The sequence below is a fragment of the Salmo salar genome, chromosome 22, assembly GCF_965601325.2.
Source record: "Salmo salar chromosome 22, fSalSal1, whole genome shotgun sequence".
In the NCBI taxonomy this organism is placed as follows: domain Eukaryota; kingdom Metazoa; phylum Chordata; class Actinopteri; order Salmoniformes; family Salmonidae; genus Salmo; species Salmo salar.
This window is the reverse complement of record NC_138312.1, coordinates 12,942,806-12,966,370: the sequence shown is the minus strand read 5'-3', so window position 1 is coordinate 12,966,370 and position 23,565 is coordinate 12,942,806. Positions and strand designations below refer to the sequence as shown.

Sequence of the window (23,565 nt, the reverse complement as noted above, 5' to 3'; positions counted from 1 at the left end):
AGTATGCTTATGTGATTTTCTGGTCGAATGTTATTTTCTGACACCGCCTGTCTCTGCCCCCACTACTTTTTCATGCTTGTGGCTATTTTCTATTGGCTCTAAAGTTACATTGCATGACATACAGCAAAACTGACATGCATGGTAGCCAATTGCTGAAACGCGCCGGCCCCCTCTTTCTTGATGACGATGTGACTGGAGCTCCAATCACACCGGGGAACCGGGGAGGGGCTGGTTTTGTTGACAGGAAGAGTGGTGCGCTGTCGACTTTGTCAGCCAGGCTGCCTAGGTGGCTTGTAAGCAATACACAGAAGACAATTCAGCCATCTATTCATCAAAGGATTGTCAAATTGAACTATGGTTTTTAAGACCGATCCAGGGCAAATATGCAATGGAGGTCAATAGTGGTTGCTCTCGTCGTGCTCAGACTCACTGTCAGTTGTCTGCTATGGCTAGCGTTTGGACTGGGACCTAGCTGGGGTTTCAACTTCCCACTTAATTTCAATTTCAATTTGCACAAAATAGAACTTTTTAAGCAAGATGATGGGGAATCAGCAAAGGCCAATTCCTGGTCACAACGACTACACGGCCATGGAGACGCACAATGCAGGACCTCTTGTGCCAATAAAGAGGACTCACCTAAGAAGTCTTACCTTAGCCTCTTTGAGGGGGACAGGGACGAGTATGACAGGAGATATAGCTCCTTCCCGGACACACTCAAGATAAAGATGAAAGGCATGGCCAAAGACATGTTCTACTTTGGATATGACAACTACATGAAATATGCCTTTCCCGAGGATGAGCTGAATCCCATTGACTGTCAAGGGAGAGGGCCTGACGTTCTCAACCCGTGAGTCATCTATAGCCCGATAGCTAGGCCTAGAACCAATCTGGTAACACTCACGTGAAATTGATCATTAGGCTACGGGTATGTGTGTGCACGATAACTTTCTGGATTGATTGATGTATTAGGTTGGTAGACTACCCTGTTTTACTAGCTGAAAGGTGTCAACTGTCCATTCAACATTTCCATTCTGACTGATGTCTGGTAACTGTGGTTAGTGTAACTTGCATCGGTCTGTCATGCAGGAGTTGCTAACTGATCTGGTTAAAGTTATATAAATATCTAAGTAAATATAGTTCTATTTGCCTGGAGACCAGGCAAGGGTTCTATTTAAGCAATATGGCTAGGGATTTTCTTATGCACGACGCAAAGCGGGGGCCCGGATACAGCCCTTAACTGTGGTATATTGGCCATATACCACAAACCTCAGAGGTACCTTATTGCTATTATAAACTGGTTACCAAACATAATTAGAGCAGTAAAAATACGTTTTGTCATATGCATGGTATACGGTCTGATATACCACGGCTGTCAGCCAGTCAGGGCTCGAACCACCCAGTTTATTATTGCCTTTATATACCGGGTAGTTTGGATACTGGGTGCTGATTGGCTAAAACAGCACACCTTGACATTCTTTCAAATCTGATAACAAAAGGCACAAAGAAAAGGCACAGCTGGACAAAACGTAATTTCTCTCCTACTGAAACGGTCAATCCATTTAACTTGTTGAATGTGATCCCAGTATTAATAACTTGGTGCTTGCAATATAGCCTACATATACATGGCCCTCGGTTATTGTCAAGCCTGTTATCTTTTTCATTGCTGTTTTTTTTTCAGGTCAAACATCAACATCAATGATGTTTTGGGAAACTATTCCCTGACACTCATTGACACCCTTGACACCTTACTGGTAAGCAGCCTGACTCTGTATTCCTGTTTTATTTTTCTGGGCTTTTTAGGGGAATGGTATTGCTAAAACAGTTTACTGTCAAGGGTCTTTTTAATGATCCTGATCATGTTTCTCATTCCAGGTACTGGGGAATGTGTCAGAGTTTCACAGAGCTGTGAAGTTGGTGATAGACACGGTCTCTTTCGACAAGGACTCCACTGTGCAGGTGTTTGAGGCTAACATCAGGTATACATGTAATTCCTTTCAAATAGTGACTGAAATTTGTTTCATTAGCTTAGCGTCAAGTTACAGATATAAAGATGGCGCAAACAGATTTACAACCGCGGTGGAGTTGCCGCTAACGTTTCAGTAATCCACAAAGAACATTTCGTTGTCTTCACAAGTGGCCCAAAAAAAAAGCAATACAACTGTTGTGATTGTAGATGAGGTATTGGTTAAGTGTTGTTTAAAAGTAGGGCAATGGTAGCTCTTATCTAGGTGGTAGGAGCAGAGTTCAATGCATTTCTCTGAACCATATCTAAATGCCTAACCGAGGACTACCTTCTAACATCACTTGATGGTTGTCTCATTCGTTGAATTCTTTGTCCCTCCAGGATCCTGGGTAGCTTGATCTCTGCTCACATCCTCCTGACAGACCCAAAGCATCCCTTCGGAAACGTGGGCCTGGAGGACTATGACAATGAGCTACTGCACCTGGCCCACGACCTGGCAGTACGCCTGCTGCCAGCCTTCGAGAACACCAGCACAGGCATTCCCTACCCCAGGGTAAGAGGAGAGGAGAGCTGCATAGTTAATGACCTGATATTGCCTGGGTTCATAGCGATTTGACAGTCCTGGTTTCGTAGACGGGGGGGAAATACCAAACAGGGGTGGAGGGAGATCCTAAGACTATTAAACATCCACAGAGATCCACTACAGTATGTCTCATTGACATTTACTTCACCTGTTGTTTACAATATATTACGAGTACAACTATGCCCTATTGAAATGACTGTAATGTTCTTCAGTGACTGGATCGCCCTGTCACTTCATTTCCTCAGGTGAACCTGAAGAGTGGTGTCCCTCCAGACAGCATCAATGAGACTTGCACAGCAGGGGCTGGCTCCCTGCTGGTGGAGTTTGGCATTCTCAGCCGTCTGATTGGAGACTCCACGTTCGAGTGGGTGGCCAGACGGGCTGTCCGAGCCTTGTGGAAACTGAGGAGCAATGAGACGGGTTTGCTAGGTGAGTAGGGATCCATTTTTTTTTGTGTGGTCTATGTTTGTACGTAGATGTTTGCTTCTGCGTAGCAGCGTCTTTCCCTTGTTGCATGTCAAATGGTTACCTTTTCTCTTTTAACTCTCAGGGAATGTGGTGAACATCCAAACGGGACAGTGGGTTAGCAAGCAGAGTGGCCTGGGAGCAGGGATGGACTCGTTCTATGAGTACCTGCTCAAGTCGTACATCCTGTTTGGAGAGAAAGAGGATTACCGGATGTTCCAAGCTTCTTATGAGAGCATCCAGAACCACCTGAGAAGAGGGTCAGTCCTGTGCTTGAATTGACTTGATGGTCTGTGTGTGTACACAATGTTCTAATGAGTGTGTGTTGGTATATTGGTAATGTGGCGGCGTGTTGTTTAGTGTTGATCTACGCTCTGTAAAGGTAATGTGTATGACAATGTCGTCTGAGGACCTTCTCCCCTGTTGACCTGCAGGAGGGAGTCATGTAACGAAGGAGAAGGGGACCCTCCACTCTACGTCAATGTGAACATGTTCAACGGCCAGATCATGAACACCTGGATCGACTCCCTGCAGGCCTTCTTCCCTGGCCTCCTGGTAGACACCTCTCTCTCTGGGAATGGGGAGCTGCGCAGCCCTGCATATGTCCTCAGACAACATTGTCCCAATAAATGTTGTATGTTCATCCTGACAGTGTTATTACTGTTTGTGATGATGATGTTTTCCCTGTGTTGATCTCTGACCTTGTGTTGTACACGTCAGGTGTTGAATGGTGATGTGGAGGAGGCCATTTGCCTGCATGCATTCTACTACGCCATCTGGAAGCGCTTCGGTGCCTTGCCGGAGAGATACAACTGGCAGCTACAGGCACCTGACGTGCTCTTCTACCCCCTGAGGCCAGAACTGGTGGAGTCCACCTATCTCCTGTACCAGGTACCAGTGCTTAACTTCTCTAGGGTAGGGGGCAGTATTTTCACGGCTGGATGAAAAACGTACCCAAATTAAACGGCCTACTACTCGGGCCCAGGAACTACAATATGCATATTATTAGTAGATTTGGATAGAAAACACTCTGAAGTTTCTAAAACTGTTTGAATGATGTCTGTGAGTATAACAGAACTCATATGGCAGGCAAAAACCTGAGAAAAATCTAACCAGGAAGTGGGAAATCTGGAGCTTGTAGTCTTTTCAAGTCATTGCCTATCCAACACAGTGACTTAGGGTTCATTTTGCACTTCCTAAGGCTTCCACTAGATGTCAACAGTCTTTAGAACCTAGTTTCAGGCTTTTGCAGTGAACAGAGAGGGAACAAGAAGGCCGGGAAGTTGGTGACTCAGGAAAGGACATGAGTTCATTGGTGCGCTTTCACGTGAGGGGTAGCTGTGTTCCAAAACGTTTTTCAAGACATTGGAATTGTCCGGTTGGAATATTATTGAAGTTTTAAGTTAAAAAGGCCCTAAAGATTGATGCTATACAACGTTTGACATGTTTCAACGAACGTAAATATAACAATTTTTTTTTACTTCGTCGTGAAATTTTGGGTGCGCTTCCTACATTTGGAGTAGCTTACTGAACGCGCAAACAACAAGGAGGTATTTGGACATAAATGATGGACTTTATCGAACAAAACAACATTTATTGTGGACCTGGAATCCTGGAAGTGTCTTCTGATGAAGATCATCAAAGGTAAGTGAATATTTATAATGCTATTTATGATTTTAGATGACTCCAAAATGGCGGGTATCTATATTGCCTAGTGTATGTTTCTGAGCGCCCTACTCAGATTATTGCAGAGTGTGCTTTCCCCGTGAAGCTTTTTTGAAATCTGTCGGTTGCATAAAGGAGATGGTTATGTAAAATTCTTTGAATAACAGTTTAATATTTTATCAACGTTTATGATGAGTATTTTTGTAAATTGTTGTGCTTATTCACCGGCAGTATTGGAGGCGAAATATTTTCTGAACATCACGCGCCAATGTAAAATGCTGTTTTTGGATATAAATATGAACTTTATCGAACAAAACATACATGTATTGTCTAACATTGAGTCCTAGGAGTGTCATCTGATGAAGATCGTCAAAGGTTAGTGCTTCATTTTAGCTGAATTTCTGGTATTTGTGACCCCTCTTGCTTGGAAAATGGCTGTGTGGTTTTTCTTGTGTTGTACCTGTCCTAACATAATCTAACTTTATGCTTTCGCCGTACAGCCTTTTTGAAATCGGACAATGTGGTTACATTAAGGAGAAGTGTACCTTTTTAAAATGGTGTAAAATAGTCGTATGTTTGAGAACTTTGAATTATGACATTTTGTTGTTTTGAATTTGGCGCTCTGATTTTTCACTGGCTGTTGAATAGTGTGTCCCGTGGGTGGGACGGTAGCGTCCCACCTCCCCAAGAGTGGTTAACATTAATTTGAAACACAATGTTTGTCTGTTTTAATGTTATGAGCTGCTTTGAGTGAGCTATTTCATTTCCCCTCCCAGGCAACCAAGAATCCTTTCTATTTGCACGTCGGAATGGATATCCTAGAGAGCCTAGAAAAAAATGCCAAAGTCAGGTATGAGTCGGATCTTGGAAAAACACAACTTTAGAGTGTTTTAGGATGTCTCGTTCTACTGACTTGACGTCACACCTGGGTTCCCTAAACGGATGTGTGTATTTGGCAGGTGTGGGTATGCCACTCTCCACCACGTGGTGGACAAGTCCAAAGAGGATCGCATGGAGAGCTTCTTCCTCAGCGAGACCTGCAAATACCTTTACCTGGTATGTGTACCTGTACTGTCTGAAAATATCTTTACCTGGTATGTGTACCTGTACTGTCTGAAAATATCTTTACCTGGTATGTGTACCTGTACTGTCTGAAAATACCTTTACCTGGTATGTACCTGTACTGTCTGAAAACCTGTTCTGTCTAAAAATACCTGGTATGTACCTGAACCGTCTCTTGCCCTGTTGGTCAGAAACTGGAATAGGCTTTTCTAAGCTTATATAACCTGACTTTCCTTCTAGTTAATCCTATGACCCTCTCCTTCCAGCTGTTTGATGATGACAACCCTTTGCACAAATCCGAGAACAAGTACATCTTCACCACGGAGGGCCATGTAGTGCCTATCGACAAGCGTTTTCGGGAGAAGCAGTGGAACGACCTGTCCCCCTGTGAGAAGGTGGTAACAGATCAGGAAACTTCCAACGGGCCTTTCTCTAACAATAGCAACGTAATGACCCTCTGATATATAAATACATATTACTATGACGCTGCCTGCAGGATCAAGTACAGCACTTTAAAATATACAGTAATGAATGACGTACATTTCTTTATGCTAAAATATGTGAAATATGCAGAGTTAGATTGCTGATAGATTACTTGTGTATAATATTTTTTTTCTGTACAAATCTTCCGCTCTCCTCTGCTTCCTCTCTTCAGTGTGACCGGATCCCTGAGGAGCGGAGGTATTCTCTGCCTCTGAAGAGTGTGTACATGAGACAGATCGATCACATGGTGGGACTGTTTTGAGCTCTTGGAGGAGAGGTGTTGTGAATGGGACACTGGTGTGAATGGGTCCCCAGTCAGTAGACTCACTCAGGCACAGCTTGTTGTGCGACGAGGACAGAGGGGAATAGACCCTTATCGTCTCGCCTCACCCCCACTCCGAACTCTTCTGCTGCTCAGGACCAAGGTGGACAATACCAACTCTCTAGAACACCTTTGAATTATATATATATATATATATATATTTTGCGTTATTGTTTTATGACATGCATCACTTAGTGTTCAGAGGGATACATTTATTTTTTAAAGGAGACTTTTAAAAAAAAATATTTGAGTGTGACTCGTCGAGGTTGGTGCCAGTGCGACTGGGATTTTTTGCTTCAGGAATAAATGAACGAAGCAATGAAGGATTTAATGTTTGGGTGTGGGTCTGTAGCTAGGTGTTCTGAACGTACAGCTGATCTGTGAAATATTTTTGGGTTGAGGGAACAGTGCCATCCAGATACAGGTTTGTAGTCCAGAGATTAGTTTGTGTATTACTCAAAAATAGATCTCCCTACACAGGGTGACTAGTGCCTCACTGCTTGGGATTTCCAAAGGCCTCTTGGAATGTCACAGTTCTTATGTTTTCAACTGAGACATTTTCAGAGGCCTCCGCTTCGGAGTCATCCAGCTTTTATCTTTTTTTTCATTCATTAATATTACGTTTGTGAGGTGAATGTGTGATATATGCATCTCTGACTATCATGCAATGGCCTTGCAATAGGCAGATGTATGCATGTCATTTTATGTGCCATGACAGTGAGATATATAGATTTACACAATCACATGGACAATAGTGCCTTGGGCTTTTTGGTTCATTATTAATACAGACTTGACTTGATGACGTGAAATAGGCTATTCCATTCTGAGACCGTTCTGTTTGTTGGAAGTCATTCCTCTTTAGTACAATATTAATGACACGGATCACGGCACATAGCCAGGTCAGTCTGTCATACCTGTATGTTTGAACAAAGCCATAAAGTGTGTAATGTTTTTAAGGTTTCTGTGTAAGAGTGGCATGTCTCCACTGAACGATAATGATACATCTCTATTCATAGTATTCCTATTCAAGAAAGGGCTATATCATGTCAGACACTCATGCGGATATATTTCCTGTTGAGTATGCAGGTTGTACTGCTTTGTTCACATTCCTGTTAGCTTAGCTGTATATCCAACGTTTTAGTACGTAGTAATACAGTATGTGTATGTGGAAGCAAATGGTCCTTCCCATCGATAACCATCCCGTAATGCTGCTAGCAGAATGTTTGAAGTACCTGTATGTGGAGAGGAAACTCAGGGATTGACAAATGTCATGTTTCTTTTCTGGGAGTGAATTCTTGATGGTTTTTGTTAAAGATGATCTTCTCGACATCTTGTTTTGCCTCCATTTGTCTTCGAACCTTCTCAGTTATTTTGGTCTTTTGATAAACTAATCAGGACTTAACCATTCTTCTCTTAGGCCATCTTGAATTTTAACTAATGATTTTTCTCCTCTACAATACTGTTCAGACAATGTTATAAGAATGGTTTTCTCTTCATGTCAGAAATCTCTTTAAAAATAGTCTGAAATAAATGCAAAGTACAGAATGTGACAATATTGAGGTGAATTTATTTAGTAATTAGTTCAGAGGTTAGTTTTCTACAGAAGCTTTAACTTAATCTCTGATTTCACATTAACATTTCATGTTTTATTTCTGTACAGAATGTGGCCCAAAGACCTACAAGGTATTCAAATTAGTTTGTGACCAAGCTACATCCATAAAAATACTGCATCAGTGAAATAGTTCTAGATACAAGTTACCTTCAACTTTACAATTCTGTGATGTTTGACATATTAGAATGAATTGGTCCGATTACATGTCATTGGTCCTCTCCTGTAGCTTGAGGTCTTTCATATTGTGCCCACTATGCGTACAGCTCAATATCTGTTCTACACATACAACCCATTTTTGCTGATGAATGGGCTTTGTAACTTATTGTAACACAAGTTGAAATATGTCTGCAGGTGATGAGGCCATCTCGTGTCCATCTCTTATGGCTTTATATGCCAGTTACTGAAGCATAGAGATGATACATTGCCTTACACCTATACAAATGTAGTGTCTGGGGGAAGAAGAAGCGCTTTCTGCTGACAGGCGCCGATGTTTCAACTACAGGTTGCATAGCACTGCGTTGAAAAGGAGTTCCTATTCAAGACATTTAACAAAGGATGATAGCTTGACTATGATTGACTTAACATAAATCTGTACAGTATAGATCCTCTTACTTTGACAGTACACCTATTTTCCAGGTCTCAAATGAACTGAGATGTCTTTGGTTATGATGCTGCGTTTGCCTGTGTGTGTGTGTGTGTGTGTGGTATCATATTTGTGAATGGCAGCTTCCAGAGACAGTCGCTGTGTTGGTCTTCTTGAGGAGATTGTTGCCCGCAGTTTGAAATGGGAAGGGGATAGGATTCAAGGGGTAAACCAACACCCTGAAACAGAGGAGTGTTTAGTGGAAATCACAGACGGCGTGCGCCATTGGGGTGAGTGACAGAGAAATGATGTGCTAATTCCTAGTGAGCTATCTTCCGGGTAAACTATAGTTAACTATGGGACTCTGTGATTCAATGGGCAGAGTACCATCCCAGAGGCAGACACTCTCTCAGTATCATAGTCTAGGCCAGAAGAGTTCCACTCACCTATACGGCGTGGCTCTTAGAAGAGACCACAACTCTTTAGGTTTTCTTTGATGATGATGTCAGTTACGGCGTCGAACACAAACTTGACGTTCTCTGTGTCTGTGGCACAGGTCATGTGTGAGTAGACCTCCTTGATATCTCGCCGCAAGTTCAGGTCCAGGAACTGGAGTTTGATGTAGTTGCCAGCATCCTCATAGGTGTTGGGGCCTACAGGGAATCAAACAACATTTAGGGAAATAATACTTACAATATTGTCAAAAGACTCAAACGAAATCAGTGCTGTCTTAGGCTATGGATGACAAACACAGTATGCAATAGTTAACCTCTGACATTGCTCTAACATCAAAAGAACATAGAGAGGGAAAACAAAGGTGTGTTCCAAAGAGAATAGGCCAGAGTGACAGATCTGCTGTTGTGAGCCCACCGTCGTAGTCGGGGAAGCACATGCTGAGGTGAGCCTTCTTGATCTTCTCGGTGAAGACGTCTTTCTTGTTGAGGAAGAGTACGATGGAGGTGGCAATAAAGTAGCGGTGGTTGCAGATACTGTTGAACAGGTGGAGACTCTCGTGCATTCGGTTCTTCATCAGGAGAGAATCACATTCAGAAAAGAGGGACAAATGGATTGCGTGCATGAAACATGCTTATGAAACAAATTTCTCTGCAATTCATCTCTCCGAGGGCTCACAAAAGCTCATTTGACCACGACACTACTACTACAGTGCCACAGTGACTACCTCAATCTACCCTCTTTGATCGTGATGTCTCTTCACTTCGTCCAACAGTGACTCCTTCAATCTAGCGTCTATAATGTGACGATAATGTATCTCACCACTTCGTCATCCTCCACCAGCACCATGTCGTAGGCGCTCAGAGCAGCGATGAAGATAATACAGGTCACACCCTCGAAGCAGTGGATCCATTTCTTCCTCTCTGAGCGCTGGCCGCCCACGTCAAACATCCTGCAGGAGAGAGAGAGAGGGAGCGCTTGCAGATGTCATTGTGTTGCTCGCCAATGTTATTACAATGTTGTTAATATGTTATTGTCATCTGAGTTCATTGGATTACTTAAAGAGAAATGTTGCTTTTCAGTGTTTTGGGGATTCTGATCAATGGGGATTAATGCAGACTTCGTTGTATTTTTAGCCTCACCTGAAGTTGAGGTCTTTTAAGCCGAACTGGGTCTCTATGATACCAGTGGTCTTTACTCTTGATCGCAACATGTCCTGCTCAGTGGGGATGTATCCAGGCTGGACCAGCCTCTCCAAGTCATTCAGATAGCTAGGTGGGACACAGAGAGAGGAACAACCTCCTTCCTTCGTCTGGTTCATCAACGCACTAATATAGGATTAACGATTTCTCTATATAAACATCTAGCAAGAGGTCCAAAGATCTTAGGGCTAGTTTCCCAGATACAGAGCCAGGCCCTGGACTAAAAAGCATTCTCAATGGAGATTCTCAATTTGAAAGAGCATTTTAGTCTTGGAAACCATCCCTTTGTTTACTATGGAGATATGATGGTAATGGTTTCATAGGGATGGGGGAAAGGGAACAGGGATGGTTGTTGGTCCAGTCCAGGAGAGAGAACCTACTATCCAGCGGAGTCGTTAAGCTGGTACTCAGAAGCCCTGTCGTAGCATGCCTGGATACCAGTGTCCTTCCACAGCCGGATGATGATGTCAGACAGCTCTTTGGGCATGGAACCCTCCTCAATGGTGTCTGCCAGGTGCATGAGCTTCCTGGAATCGTCCTACAGACACACACAAGCGCAAAGACACACATCATGCTCACTATACTCAGTTTGTCAAAGGATTTTATGTCATATCCCAAACAATATGATTCCTGGCTTGGGTATGTTATATAATCCACCTGTCTGAATAGTGTACTGTAGACAGTCAGTGTACAGTAGCTACCTGCTGAGCGGTGTCACCGTAGCCAATGTTGAGTTGAGTCATGCCCTTCACAATCGCCATGATGGACTGAAGGGTATTGCTGTAGATGATGGTGACAAACTCCATAGACTCTTCAAGAGAGTAACCATCTTGATGGATAATTCTGTTGCGAGAAGACAAGCAGCCACAAATAAAGTTGACATTTGATCTTTGAGACACCAATATGTTTTATGATATTGCACTTGGTACAATAGTGTCACCAGACTCACTTCATCTGTTTGACGATTGTGCTCTTTCCTGATTCTCCAGCACCTATACACAAGTGGGGGAAAAAGGTTTAGTGACACGCAGTACAATTATTTAGATCTCAGGTATGTATATAGAAATGGTAGCCTGTGGTAAGAGACCGTGATCTGCTGCATGGTGAGGTTTTGGGTGTGTAGATCAGTCTGTATGTAGGAAGCAGGATTCACATTTACAATACCAAAGATGACCACTGGGCCGCAGTGTTAAAGTATTTTAGACCTGGATTACAGACCTGGAGTGACAGGTCCCAAAGTGTACTCCCTTCTTCCATTTCACTTTTCCCCTTTCTTTTCCTCTCCTACTATTCCCTCCATTTTCTTTCCTGCCGTGTTATGGTCCCCTCTGTTGAATCGGTGTGTGCCCTGACCCACAGATGATCCACACAAGGGCACCAAGCTCATTACTCCTCTCCTAAGCCCCTCCAAAGCTGATGGCAGGAAGAACTTTATTGTCACGGAGATACAGTATGACTCACTCTCCTGCTGTGCCCTCTATAGCCATCATGGTTATTATTTGTCCCTGCCGGTCATCTATGAACGTTTGAATGTCTTGAAAAATGATGAGGCCTTAATGGCCACATGTTCTCTGTAAATCTCCACTCGGTACAGCCAGAAGAGGACTGGCCACCCTTCATGGCCTGACTCGTCTCTAGTTTTCTTCCTAGGTTTCTGCCTTCTAGGGAGTTTTTCCTAGCCACTGTGCTTCTGCATCTGCATTGCTTGCTCTTTTGGGTTTAAGGCCGAGTCTCTAAAGCACTTTATGACAACTGCTTCCATAAAAAGGGCTTTATAAAAGAAATTTGATTGATTGATTGCAGGGCCAGTGAGAAACACTCACTACTTTACTTTCCATTAGAGTTTCTATGAGTTGTGGAGGCCCCTCAGGGACAGTGTCAATGTGATAACTGTGATAACTGAGTCCTATACATGCTGAATGTTGTTATGTCAGCAGCACCACCTGGAATTTGCATGTGTTCCACTTGCTCATTACATGGCTACCACACCTCAGGGATTTACAATCCATGTTGTGGCCCTAATCAAGTTTCTGATGACATGAAAGTGCTCCCTCCCACTGCCTCTCTCTCACCCTCTCATCCTTTAGGTCCTTCAATAGAAATCCTCGTTACTTCGTTCTGAACGATTTTGTAAGTTGAGCATCATTATTTCTGTATAGTCTCCACTTTTTCGTTCTGAACTTCTAACGAGAGTGGGGCTGGTGTGTCTTCGTGTCAATGATCGCAAGAGCAGCTGCTCACCGGTTTGACGGCTCCAATGCAGTTCCGACACTGACGAAATATCAACTTTGAGTGTTTTTGCCATCGCAGGTTAACACTTATTCTGATTGAATCTAGACCTTAGTTCATGAAGTATTGGTGCAGGGTGTTATGTCGAGGGTGGATGTTAGGGTCAGTAGAGCTATAATAGGTTTGTCTTGGGGTAATTATGCTGTAGGGCATGTGTGTGTGCAGTAGTGTGAGGTTAAACCTTCTGTAATGCAACAGTTGTTGTTTTAGGATTACCAGGAGATTGAGGTGATTAATTACCAAAGTGTTTAGAACAATAATGTGACAGCCAGGGGTGGATAAGCTACAGCCTCTGGCCTTTACATAGAGACAGATGCTTAGTCTCACCAATGTTGCTGATCCAAATGTAGTGCCTCTGAATATCAGCAGTATAAGTCAATTATTTTAGCAAATGTCTACAAGAGGGTAAATGTATTTGGCATAATAATCCTATTATCGTTGACATTTCCCTTGATTCATCCCCAATAAAGACAAAATTATGAAAAATAATTTGTATAATTATCTCTTCAATGAAAATAGTGTTTGCAAGGCTGGTAAAATTGAAATTATAATCCAACTTGGTTTAGGACCATTCTTAGAACCAACTTGGTCTCAGAGCATTTCTTATTATTCTGTGTGTAAATCAGAGACACTCCATTTATTATATGTTACGCTCCATATTGTATATATTAAGTTGTGAATGTCCATTACCCATTTAGTATGATATATTAAGAATTACAATTCGTATAATATCTTACAAATTTGCAAAACATATGATATATTATGAATTCTGGCTAGGTAGCTAATGTTAGCTAGCTTGCTAACATTAGCTATGTTAGGGTTAAGTTTAGGAGTTCGGTTAAAGGGTTAAGGTTAGGGGAATGGTAAGCTAAAAGGGTTAAGGTTAGGGTTAGTGGAAGAGTTAGCTAACAGTTGCAAAGTAGCTAAAAAGTAGTAAGTAGTTGAAAAGTTGCTAAATAGCTAAAGTTAGACATTATGAGATTTGAAATCGCAACATTTGGATTGCTGGATGTTCGCATTATACGCCCACACGTCCAACTAGCTTGCTTTTGTTTTTGCCTTAACCATTTGTCTTATGTAACCATACCAAACGTAACTTATCATACTAATTTGAGTGTCCCGGATTTGCATTTACTATGTTATGTCTAGTCTATGAGACCAGGCTGTAACTGGGTGATTAACGATGAATGATATAATACCAAGAGACAAGATAACATTGTCTCTGTCTACACATCTGAATTATTCAACACCACCGGACTTAGGAAAATTGCAATTGGCTCAGAACAGGGCAGCACGACTGGCCCTTGGATGTACACAGAGAGCTAATATTAATTATATACATGTCAATCTCTCCTGGCTCAAGGTGGAGGAGAGATTGACTTCATCACTACTTGTATTTATGAGAGGTATTGACATGTTGAATGCACCGAGCTGTCTGTCTAAACTACTGGCACACAGCTCGGACACCCATGTGTACCCCACAAGACATGTCACAAGATGCCTCGTCACAGTCCCCAAGTCCAAAACAGACCATGGAAAGGCGTACAGTACTACAGTAACTCATGCAAGCAGTAAAATTTGATTTAAAAACAGATAAAAAAACACCTTATGGAACAGATGGGACTGTGAAGCAACACAAACATAGGCACAGCCACGTGCATGCACACACACGATAAACATACGCACTATACACACACGTACACATGGATCTTGTACCGTGGGTATGTGGTAGTGGTGGAATAGGGGCCTGAGGGCACACAGTGCGTTGTGAAATCTGTGAATGTATTGTAATGTTTTTAAAATGGTATAAATTGTCTTAATTTTGCTGGACCCCAGGAAGGCAGCAGCTAATGGGGATCCATAATAAATACAAATAAAAATACTACGGACATTATCTTCTCATCTCTGTCAAAGCAAAACGACAGAGGAAAAAAACTATCTCTATCCCCATCCATAGTATAGTCATCCCCATCCATATTATACTCATCAATATAAACATGGGATTATACGCTTACGGTCAAAAGGTTGCTTTTCACAAAATGTTCACATTTCTATTACATACGCTATGGAAACAATAGACCTTTGACCAGATAAGATACAAGCCGATCACTGGACAGTCATATAGGGCCTTAGAGTCTAGACGTCATTTTGTGCATAGTCTCGAGGATACCAGGTTATGATGAGACACCCCATAGAACACTCTCAACCCAGGCCATTCCCCAGAGCAGAGGGCAAGAGGACCAGACATGCAGATGTTACCCAGCAGCAGCAGCTTGACTGTCCTGGCGTCCTTCTCTGCATCCTCCTTGAGTTTCTTCTCCAGCTCTTTGGAGTGCTTGTCCTCTGCACTCGCTCCGGCCCCCATCCTCACGCGCCGGCTTCGGCCCTGTAGTGCTCAAAACCAAACGACGGGGGGAAAAACAGGAAAAAAGTCCTAGCTGATCGTCTAGAGGGCCGACTGGCGCCGTCAAATACGCAGCTGGCACGTCAACTGCTTCTAAGGAACGCGGGAGAGGCGAATGATGGAGTGTTTTCGAGTCTTAGAGAAGATTTTGGGCATCCTCTGTCCACCTGATCAGCGATGGCCAATGGGGCACAAGGACAGGAGACTCCTGGGGCAGGGGGAAAGGGAGCGGGAGGCCGGGGGCTACATGGGCGTAGGAGTGACCTAACCTTTTTTAGGTTGAGGTTTAGGGGGACTTTGCTGTGCTCAGCGGAAGATGCACATCGGCTCAAGTGCTTATCTGTCTACTCTGTCCTCAGCTGCCTGATAAGAGTGAGGGAGCTAGAAAGACATCTATTTACCCACTAGCCTGTGTTCCAGGAGGAGTAAAAGGCCGCAGTAAGTAGTAAGTGAGGTAGAAAGAGGAAACCAGGTGTACAGTTGATCAGTGTGGTTCATGAAGCATGTTCAATGACGCATGTTATCGCTTGTTTATGAGAAGCTCACCTATAGCTCCTATTGTCTGTAGAAACACTAGTCTGGTCTATAGCAGGGCAGGGGTAGTTATTGCTGTGTTCACTGTCCTACGCTTTAGAGGCTCACTGTATTTCAGCGGTGCCTTTCATGCCAGGGCTGACATCACCGTTTAGCAAAAGACTACAGGGACTCTACAACATACGATAGTCAGCTCACGCTTGTGGAACACGTTGAGGATACTGTATTTTCTCCATTGAGGGGTGGGATCTCTAAGGTACTTACGGGGCTTTTACCGTCTCACCTGACAGATCGCATTGACCTCAATCTGAAGACGGCAACAGATCCTAATCCTCGCTGTGTCCTCTGAGCGACGGAGGGAGAGAGAGAAAGAGAGAGACACCTACTCATCCACTCTCACTCAACTCCACCACTCAGTTTTGGTAGTTGGAAGAGCCACTACCGTCAAAGCACAAACCAATTAGGATTCAGTTGACACAATAAAAGGGGTAAGGCCAGTGTACGAGACCCAAAACCTTTCTATGTTCCCTTACTGTATATAGATATCCATGCATCATATGAATATAAAAAAAGGATCTGTTTTTATAAAATATAGAGCTTTAATTTTTTTAGTCAGCAACATCAATGAGAAAGGAGAAAGGATAGAGTAATTTACACAAGTCATTACAATAACATCAACTGTGCTTTATGTTATCTTAACTGATTTTCCCTCATTAACCCATACCAAAAAATAACCAAATATGCATATATTTAAAATATGCTAATCAATTGTACCTTTTTGGAGAGAGAGAGAGAGGGGAAAGAGAGCAAGAAAGAGAGAGAAGGAGAGAGGGAGAGAGAAAGAGAGCGAAAGAGACATAGGGGCGTACACTGAGTTGATAAAACATTAAGAACACCTGCTCTTTACATGACAGACTGACCAGGTAAATCCAGGTGAAAGCTATGATCCCTTATTGATATCACTTGTTAAATCCACTTCAATCATTGCAGATGAAGGGGAGGAGACAGGTTAAAGAAGGATTTTAAAGCCTTGATACAATTGAGACGTGGATTGTGTATGTGTGTCATTCAGAGGCTGAATGGGCAAGACAAAAGTGCCTTTGAACAGGGTATGGTAATAGGTACCAGGCGCACCGGTTTGTGTCAAGAACTGCAATGCTGATGGGTTTTTCACACTCAACAGTTTCCTCTGCGTATCACAAATGGTCCACCGCCCAAAGGACATCCAACCAACATGACACAACTGGGGCACGCATTGGAGTCAACGTGGGCCTGCATCCCTGTGGAACGCTTTCGACACGTTGTAGAGTCCAGTCCCCAGACGAATTGAGCCTGTTCTGAGGGCAAAAGGGGGTGAGGTGTAACTCAATATTAGGAAGGTGTTCCTAATGTTTTGTACACTCAGTGTACATCTCCTGTGTTTTGAATATTCCATCACTAGGGTATGAGTCCATCTGCCTTTCCTTGCACTGACATGATTCCCATGTTCCCGCAACAAGAGAGACATCCGCAGCAACATACTGTAGCTTGTTGAACTAGTATCATAAACAGGACATTATACATTTCATGCACACAATGAAAAGCCACCGTCCCAAAGAGTTTGGCGTGTGCTTTCAAGAGCTGATCATTCTAGTGACTGTAGCTATATACATGGAGACGTTCCGCGATACACATTTGTGGCATGTGACACCTTTCCAGGCAGAATGCCATCAACACCGGCTGATCAGAGAAGTTGCTTAAATTCTATAGTGAGAGTTATGTAACATAACAGCTCCGAGAAAGCTACGGTGTCCCTCTCCAACCAGTCAAACGAGAACACTGAAAACAGTCTTCATGCACTTTCGCTTTAGTGACTTACATGGGCTAACCGTTGTCGTACGTCAGGTGGCGTCACTCCTACGCGATGCTAGTCCCTCAACTGACAAATCAGTACGGGCGGAATCGTCGCGCTAGTTGATTTAAGACAATGTGGACTAACGGTACATTACTAAGAGAGCTGTGAGATTAAACTACATGGGACGATTGGAGGGGTTTAGAAATGTTAAGTACATTTCCTATGAAACAACTGAACCCATAAGGAGAACGGGAAATGGCTGGAATGCAAACCAGTGTATTTACGGCTTAGTTTGGAAACTAAGAGAATGGGACCAAATTCAACAAGAAGTGAAAAAGTTCTCTATCCCTTGTCATAATTGCGCATAATCAAATTGGCACAAATGATTTAGCTGCCTGCTTGACGTTTTAATCTCAATTGAACAATGGTGTACAAAGAGAAGGCAATGCTATTTAAATCCCATAACAACAAACAATCCCCCCCCCCCCCCCCCCCCCCAAAAAAAACAGCTTATTCTAACCATCATGGCCTCAATGGTACAACATTGAGTGTTATATTTACAGATACTCTACACAAACAGAACACATCAACTAGTTCTGGAGGAAACGGGGAATATGAATGCAAATGTAACATATGGGATAGACAGAAAGCCATATTGGACCACATGGCCCAAGAAGAGTGGAACACAGTGGATTTGGGGTTGAGGGGATTTGGGGTCACCCCAGGGTCAGTTGTTTCACCCCAGGGTCAGTTCAGCGGGCAAAGGAAGAGGGCGTTATTTCCCACCAGACCTTTCACTCTAGTGTCTCTCTGTGGCCGTGGGACCAACTCAAAGCTGCAGTCTCCTATGGGCATTTCCTCATCTCTCTGCGCGTCCAATGAAATGCTATGAAGTGTCATCCTTATAGTCCATTGGCTGTGGGAATTAAATGTCCATCGTGGCTTTGGGGGAGGTTCTGGGTCATCACTCCATCAGTGATCTGACTCTTCCCACCTCAAAGACTACATACTGCCAGCAGTCAAATGGACCCAACATGGAGCTAACATACCAAAACCTTTCTGAAGGCATTCTTCTGAGTCCAAACAGCTGGAGATATTTACACTTTCAAATGTCTTTTCAACGTTTTACTGCGCTTCCTCCAAAAGACAGAACATAAAGATCTTTGCCATATAATAACACAATTTGTAATAAACAATGACACTAACAACAATAATAGCATCATAATAACAATAATATTTGCACAGAGCTACCTATTCACAAAAAAAAGCCTTGTTTTCTATTTAAGTACAAAGAAATCCACAGAATCTTACTATGTACAACCTACAATAAATACTGTGCATCTTTTTTTTAACAGTTAAGAAGAATCTGTTTGTTGCTTACTATTTTTGCTATTTGTAGTGGTTTCTCTTTCTGGTTGCTTTTGATTATTCCGTTTTTGAATCCTTTAAATTGAAGTCTTTCCCATTTTTGGAGGGGTGTGCAGAGAGGGAGAGAGCGGTTGGGTGTCGGGGTGTAGGGGGTTAGTGTGCGGCCTGTGGTGTAAGTCCAGGGGCCTCATGTCTCGGCTAGGTTGGTGTGCTCATCTTTGTCGTCCTCGTGCTTATTCTCATCGTTGTGATGCCGGCGGTTGCGGGGCTTCTTCTGCTCTTTCAGCTCCTTGAGTCCCCGGGCCTTGCTGATGGCCAGTATGGGGTCCCCTGGACTGCCCTCTCCCAGCTGCCAGTAGTCCTGGCAGTACTGGTTGATCAGACCCATCTCTGGCTGGCTCAGAATGGTCAGCAGGTCCTTGTACTGACCCGCGCTGGGGGTCCAGGCGCTGGACTGGAGGGGTGGCAGGGCCGGGTTGCCCGTCTCCACCAGGACACTGTTGACCGTGCGGCTGGACAGGACCACCAGCTGCAGCTTGACCAGCGTGTGTTTGAAGTTCTTCTCTGTGGACGTGCACTGGTAGACGCCGCTGTCGGACGACTGGAGGGAACGCAGAAGCAGACCTTGCTCTGTTTTCACAGTCCGGCCCTCAGAGCGGATCTAACAGCAGGGAGAGCGAGACGCCATTCATTTATCATTGCACTCATTTAGCAACCATTTTCTCCACAAACAGCAGGCCATATTGTTCAATGACTAAGGAGTCCCTCTGATTGTCAACCTATCCTTTAGATGTCAAGCAGTAGAAGACCCAATACAGTACATAGCTGCAGTGGGATGAGAGTTCCTGACTCACCTCTTTCCTCCTGTCGCTGTTCTCCCTCTGCAGGTGCCATTTGAGAGACACATGAGGGGACCTGGCCTGACACTCCAGGAACGTAGTGCTGCCCTCCACCCCATACTGCACCATCTCCAGCGTGTTCTTATTGGCTGCAGCAAAGCATCGTCACAAACATTATTCAAACACGTTGGAGGCGTAATTTCTCAATGTCTCTTATTGTAACCGACCAAATCAGTCAATTATTCCTCAGCAGAAATGTCAACCGCATTCACGTTCCATGAGTGACATATGACACTAGTGTGTACTGCTTCTGTCACAGTGAACAATTCGGCACTGTTTGAGTGTCTATTTTGGGGTACGTTAGAATGTTCTTGTCAGCTCACCGTTAGAGTTATAGCCTCTGCACTGGCGGATTGGGTTGCCATACTTGACATCCTGTCGACGGCTGCGCCTAGAGGGGTCAGATCAACATTCCCCAAATAAAAAGAGGTTAACTACGCTACGTTCCACAAACTGAAAATGTGCAGTGAATATTATTATTATTATTTTTAAATAGGACAAATGAAATAGTATAGCCATGATGGAAAACATTATATTGATAAGGGTTGTCGTTCCCGACAGATGAGCAACAGACAAAGACAAACACACTCTCTTGGAACTCACCTCTTCTGCGAGGCGGAGTAGCGGGTACAGGATTTGCCGTCCCAGGCGCAGTAAGGGTCCCGGGCCAGGCAGCAGTCAGCACACGCCTCCCCGTACACGTCACAGCGATGGAGGGCCAGGTGGGTCACGCCCAACACTGAACCCACGTACAGCTGTTGCTGTAGGGAGAAAGAGACGGAGAGGCAGAGAGTGAGAGAGGAAGAGAGACCAAGTGGGAAAATGTTGCGTCATCCAGACTTTGGAATTCACTTTTTACACTCTGCATTGATTTATGGGATATTTTATGGGAAGACACAATTCTGAAATTGTGTGCACTGAACCATCAGACCGTGGACATGTTCAGCTTACCCTTTTGGATGAAATCTTCATGGTGGTTATGGGAGTTGGCACCTGAAACGTAAAAGATAGCAGCAGATCTTTATAAGAGAAGAATGGAAGTTGGAAAGATGTTCCATCACAATAAATGTTTCTCATCTGAGGAATACTCCAGAGACTACGGATGAAAATAGCTAAATCTTGTGCAATGGCATGTCAAATGAACAAAGAAATAAATGGACAAAAATAGAAAGATACTACAAAGAGAGAAAGAGGGAGAGAGAAATAAAGAGAATGAGAAATAATACAGAGAGACTAACCCTGAACACTTCCACCTCCTCCAACACCAGCTCCTCAGTCTGCAGGTCATCTCTGGGCAGGACAATCACCTTCTGAACCGTCCCCCTGTCTGAAGACCCAAAAAGCAAAAATTACAAAATACAATGACAAAATACAGATACAAAATACCCTAAAGATCAAGGACTGAGTTTGGGAAATCCTTTGCTAAATGACCAAAAAGTACATGTATATGTGAAAATTAACATACCAAAATTAACTGCAAAGTACACTGGGTAATATTATTGGCCTTGTTTCAGGGCAGAGCTCATTAGAATAATACTCAACATGCTTTTCAATTATTTATTTTTACATCTACATTTATATTTAGTTGATTTAGCAGACGCTCTTATCAACACCATAGTCCTATCAGACTTCTAATACCAACACAGGGTGAAAGGGAGCCACAAAATACAAACCACTATAAAAATGGTATATAAAAGTATTTTGTATTTTGAAAATACCAAATATCAAAATACATTGGAGTGTAGCCCAATGTAATTCAAATGACAAAATACGAATTTCAAATAAACGTAGCAGAAGTACTGCCCATCTCTGCCAAGACGAGTGATCAGGTTAACCGCTAATCTAGTCCTCTCTGGCCTGCTCCCTCCCTCACACATCCTCTACTCATATCCACATCCCTCCAAAACATTTGTCCATATAAGGTCAAATGCCCTGAGGAAAATAGGAGGATCCCCCCTCGTCTTGTACAGTGTTCTACAACAGGATCCATTCATCACCAGGCTGAGCACTGTAAAGTCAGCAGTCCTAGGGGTTCCCAGCTCCCACCCTCAGATCCACATGATTTATGGCCATAGGGAGAGGCTGTGTGAAGTGTGAAGACAAGCACTTCTAACAAAATCCTAACCACAATAGGTTCCCCAGATCGTAGATTGTTTTAGATCTCTGAATCTATCACAGATGTGAAAACACACATACAATAACAAGTCTATCAAATCAACCAACAGGCGGGCACTCAGAGCACTGACCTGTCCCCAGGAATAGGACCTCGTAGCTCCCATCGGCAGCGGCCACCTGGTCCACAGTGATGGTGGTGAACTCATAGTCCACGTTGTTCCGGACCACCAGGGGGCGCTTGTGTATTGGGTATACAGCGTGGTACATGGTGGGGTGGTTCCGCATGAAGTTAATCACCTCGTCTGGGTAATCCTTAGTGGACTTCATGTTGGGGGTGAACGTACCTCCGGGACACTGGGTTAAGAAAGAGGGCAGAACCAGCCATGTTAAATGTATTATTTAATTGAATTTACAAATATATATATGTGTGTGTGTCACCCTCTGCATGTCACTCACCGTCCCAGGCCGAGGGTAGGGGATCTTCCCAGTGTAGGCCACCCACTGGTAGTTGGGCCCCTCCTTGTGAGCATAGGGTCCATTGAAGACCTGACGGATGTCAGCCATGGAGTAGACACACACTGCTGAGCCCTTAAACACTGACCTGGAGGGTAAAGGGATGAGGAGGGTCAGAAACACGAAAGGGGACAGCTTTAGGAGACACGGGATTACTACTCACTCGGCGAGCAATTAGCTACATTCTCCCGCTCATAGAATCAACTCGCATCACAACTCAGAGACATGAAGCTGGCGTACTCCAACATTAAGATGCCGCACAAACACTCTCCACCACAGACAAGCTGTCTGACACACTGACATGCAAACACCCACACACAGCCAAGCTAATCATCTCTGCTGTGCTGTGGTGGGTGTACAGTACAGCATTATATTAGTATCTTCTGTCGAGAGCCTTATCATTAGCACTACAGTAGTTCTGATCAATTGGGCTTTAAGGGGTGGTGGGTGGGTGGGTGGGGGTGGGGTGGGGGGTAATTGAGGCCTTGGGTGAGACAGGGAAACATATACAGTACATTGAAAATGTACTGGGTGGTTTGAGCGCTGAATGCTGATTGGCTGATATATCAGACTGTATACCATGGGTATGACAAAACATGTATTTTTACTGCTCTAATTACATTGGTAACTAGTTTATAATGGCAATAAGGCACCCGGGGGGGGGGGGTTGTGGTACAGTATATGGCTAATATACCACGGCTAAGGGCTGTGTCCAGACACTTGGTGATGCGTCATGCCTAAGAACAGCCCTTAGACGTGGTATATTGCCCTATATACCACACCCCCTTGTGCCTTATTGCTTAGGTATCTCACAGACGCCAACGCAGACACACATACAGTACAGCCGTGTTTATTATGACTGGGCATGAGTGTGAGAGCGAACTCTCCGTGTGTGCATCCTCCACTCAAAATCTCCCGCTGTATATGCTGGGGACAGGAGCCGCGAGCCGATTCCTTGACTCCTAATGCTGTGCTGCTGACTGATGACTTGTTATCAAACCCCAGCCATGTGGGAACACAGATCAAGTCTCTCACTGGAGAACCCCTTCCTCTCTGTGCTACAGACCGACTTCCTCCTCTGCCTTTGTAGTGTGCAGAGCAGACTGTGTGGAATAGGCTTTTTCAATAACAGAGCAGCTCACAGAGGCGCCTTTGGGCACGATGAATATGGATGGGAGACGGAAACCACGGGAGGAAACCCCCCCCCCCCAAAAAA

At 43.9% G+C, this 23,565-nt stretch overlaps 3 protein-coding genes across 7 annotated transcripts in view; 1 reads left to right on the top strand and 2 right to left on the bottom strand.

Annotated features, from left to right (window-relative positions):
* The first annotated feature begins 225 nt into the window (after positions 1-225).
* On the top strand, positions 226-8,096 carry edem1 (ER degradation enhancer, mannosidase alpha-like 1). Of its 2 annotated transcripts, none has more exons than XM_014166161.3 (12): positions 226-847; positions 1,679-1,751; positions 1,873-1,976; positions 2,345-2,516; positions 2,792-2,975; positions 3,097-3,271; positions 3,446-3,566; positions 3,732-3,902; positions 5,453-5,526; positions 5,636-5,732; positions 6,005-6,133; positions 6,394-8,096. In XM_014166161.3, exons 1-12 carry the CDS (start codon positions 384-386, stop codon positions 6,481-6,483), a joined length of 1,854 nt encoding a protein of 617 aa, XP_014021636.2. In that variant the 5' UTR covers positions 226-383; the 3' UTR covers positions 6,484-8,096. The 2 variants fall into 2 exon arrangements, with proteins under 2 accessions (XP_014021636.2, XP_014021635.2); XM_014166160.3 differs by having other exon boundaries at positions 227-847; positions 6,005-6,184.
* Positions 8,091-15,268, bottom strand: LOC106582761 (guanine nucleotide-binding protein G(t) subunit alpha). The gene is made up of 9 exons (XM_014166162.3): positions 14,942-15,268; positions 11,343-11,385; positions 11,095-11,236; positions 10,774-10,931; positions 10,334-10,462; positions 10,014-10,143; positions 9,609-9,762; positions 9,185-9,391; positions 8,091-8,977 (listed from the first exon to the last, which is right to left on the bottom strand). The coding sequence occupies exons 1-8, from the start codon at positions 15,045-15,047 to the stop codon at positions 9,201-9,203; spliced, it is 1,053 nt and encodes a 350-aa protein (XP_014021637.1). The 5' UTR covers positions 15,048-15,268; the 3' UTR covers positions 8,091-8,977; positions 9,185-9,200.
* A 931-nt stretch (positions 15,269-16,199) lies between these two features.
* Positions 16,200-23,565, bottom strand: part of LOC106582759 (semaphorin-3F) — an 81,186-nt gene continuing 73,820 nt past the window's right edge. For 2 of the 4 annotated variants that reach the window (XM_014166157.3, XM_014166159.3), the window contains 8 exons: positions 22,293-22,437; positions 21,968-22,190; positions 20,960-21,048; positions 20,673-20,714; positions 20,325-20,482; positions 20,045-20,112; positions 19,677-19,810; positions 16,200-19,483 (listed from right to left, as the gene is read on the bottom strand). In XM_014166157.3, coding sequence (XP_014021632.3) covers positions 19,010-19,483; positions 19,677-19,810; positions 20,045-20,112; positions 20,325-20,482; positions 20,673-20,714; positions 20,960-21,048; positions 21,968-22,190; positions 22,293-22,437 — 1,333 coding nt within the window. In that variant the 3' untranslated portion in view covers positions 16,200-19,009. Of the gene's footprint in view, positions 19,484-19,676; positions 19,811-20,044; positions 20,129-20,324; positions 20,483-20,672; positions 20,715-20,959; positions 21,049-21,967; positions 22,191-22,292; positions 22,438-23,565 lie in introns of all 4 variants that reach the window. The other 2 variants (XM_082967373.1, XM_082967375.1) reach the window with 1 other exon arrangement.

Bases quoted from the DNA above. Each gene is read 5' to 3' on its own strand.
- edem1 (XM_014166160.3), top strand. From the start codon at position 384: ATGCAATGGAGGTCAATAGTGGTTGCTCTCGTCGTGCTCAGACTCACT. The intron at 848-1,678 runs GTGAGTCATCTA...TTTTTTTTTCAG, and splicing joins GGGCCTGACGTTCTCAACCC to GTCAAACATCAACATCAATG. The intron at 1,977-2,344 runs GTATACATGTAA...TTGTCCCTCCAG, and splicing joins GTGTTTGAGGCTAACATCAG to GATCCTGGGTAGCTTGATCT.
- LOC106582761 (XM_014166162.3), bottom strand. From the start codon at position 15,047: ATGGGGGCCGGAGCGAGTGCAGAGGACAAGCACTCCAAAGAGCTGGAG. The intron at 11,386-14,941 runs GTAACATCTGCA...ACTTGTGTATAG, and splicing joins AGTCAAGCTGCTGCTGCTGG to GTGCTGGAGAATCAGGAAAG. The intron at 10,932-11,094 runs GTAGCTACTGTA...GTGTGTCTGTAG, and splicing joins ACGGTGACACCGCTCAGCAG to GACGATTCCAGGAAGCTCAT.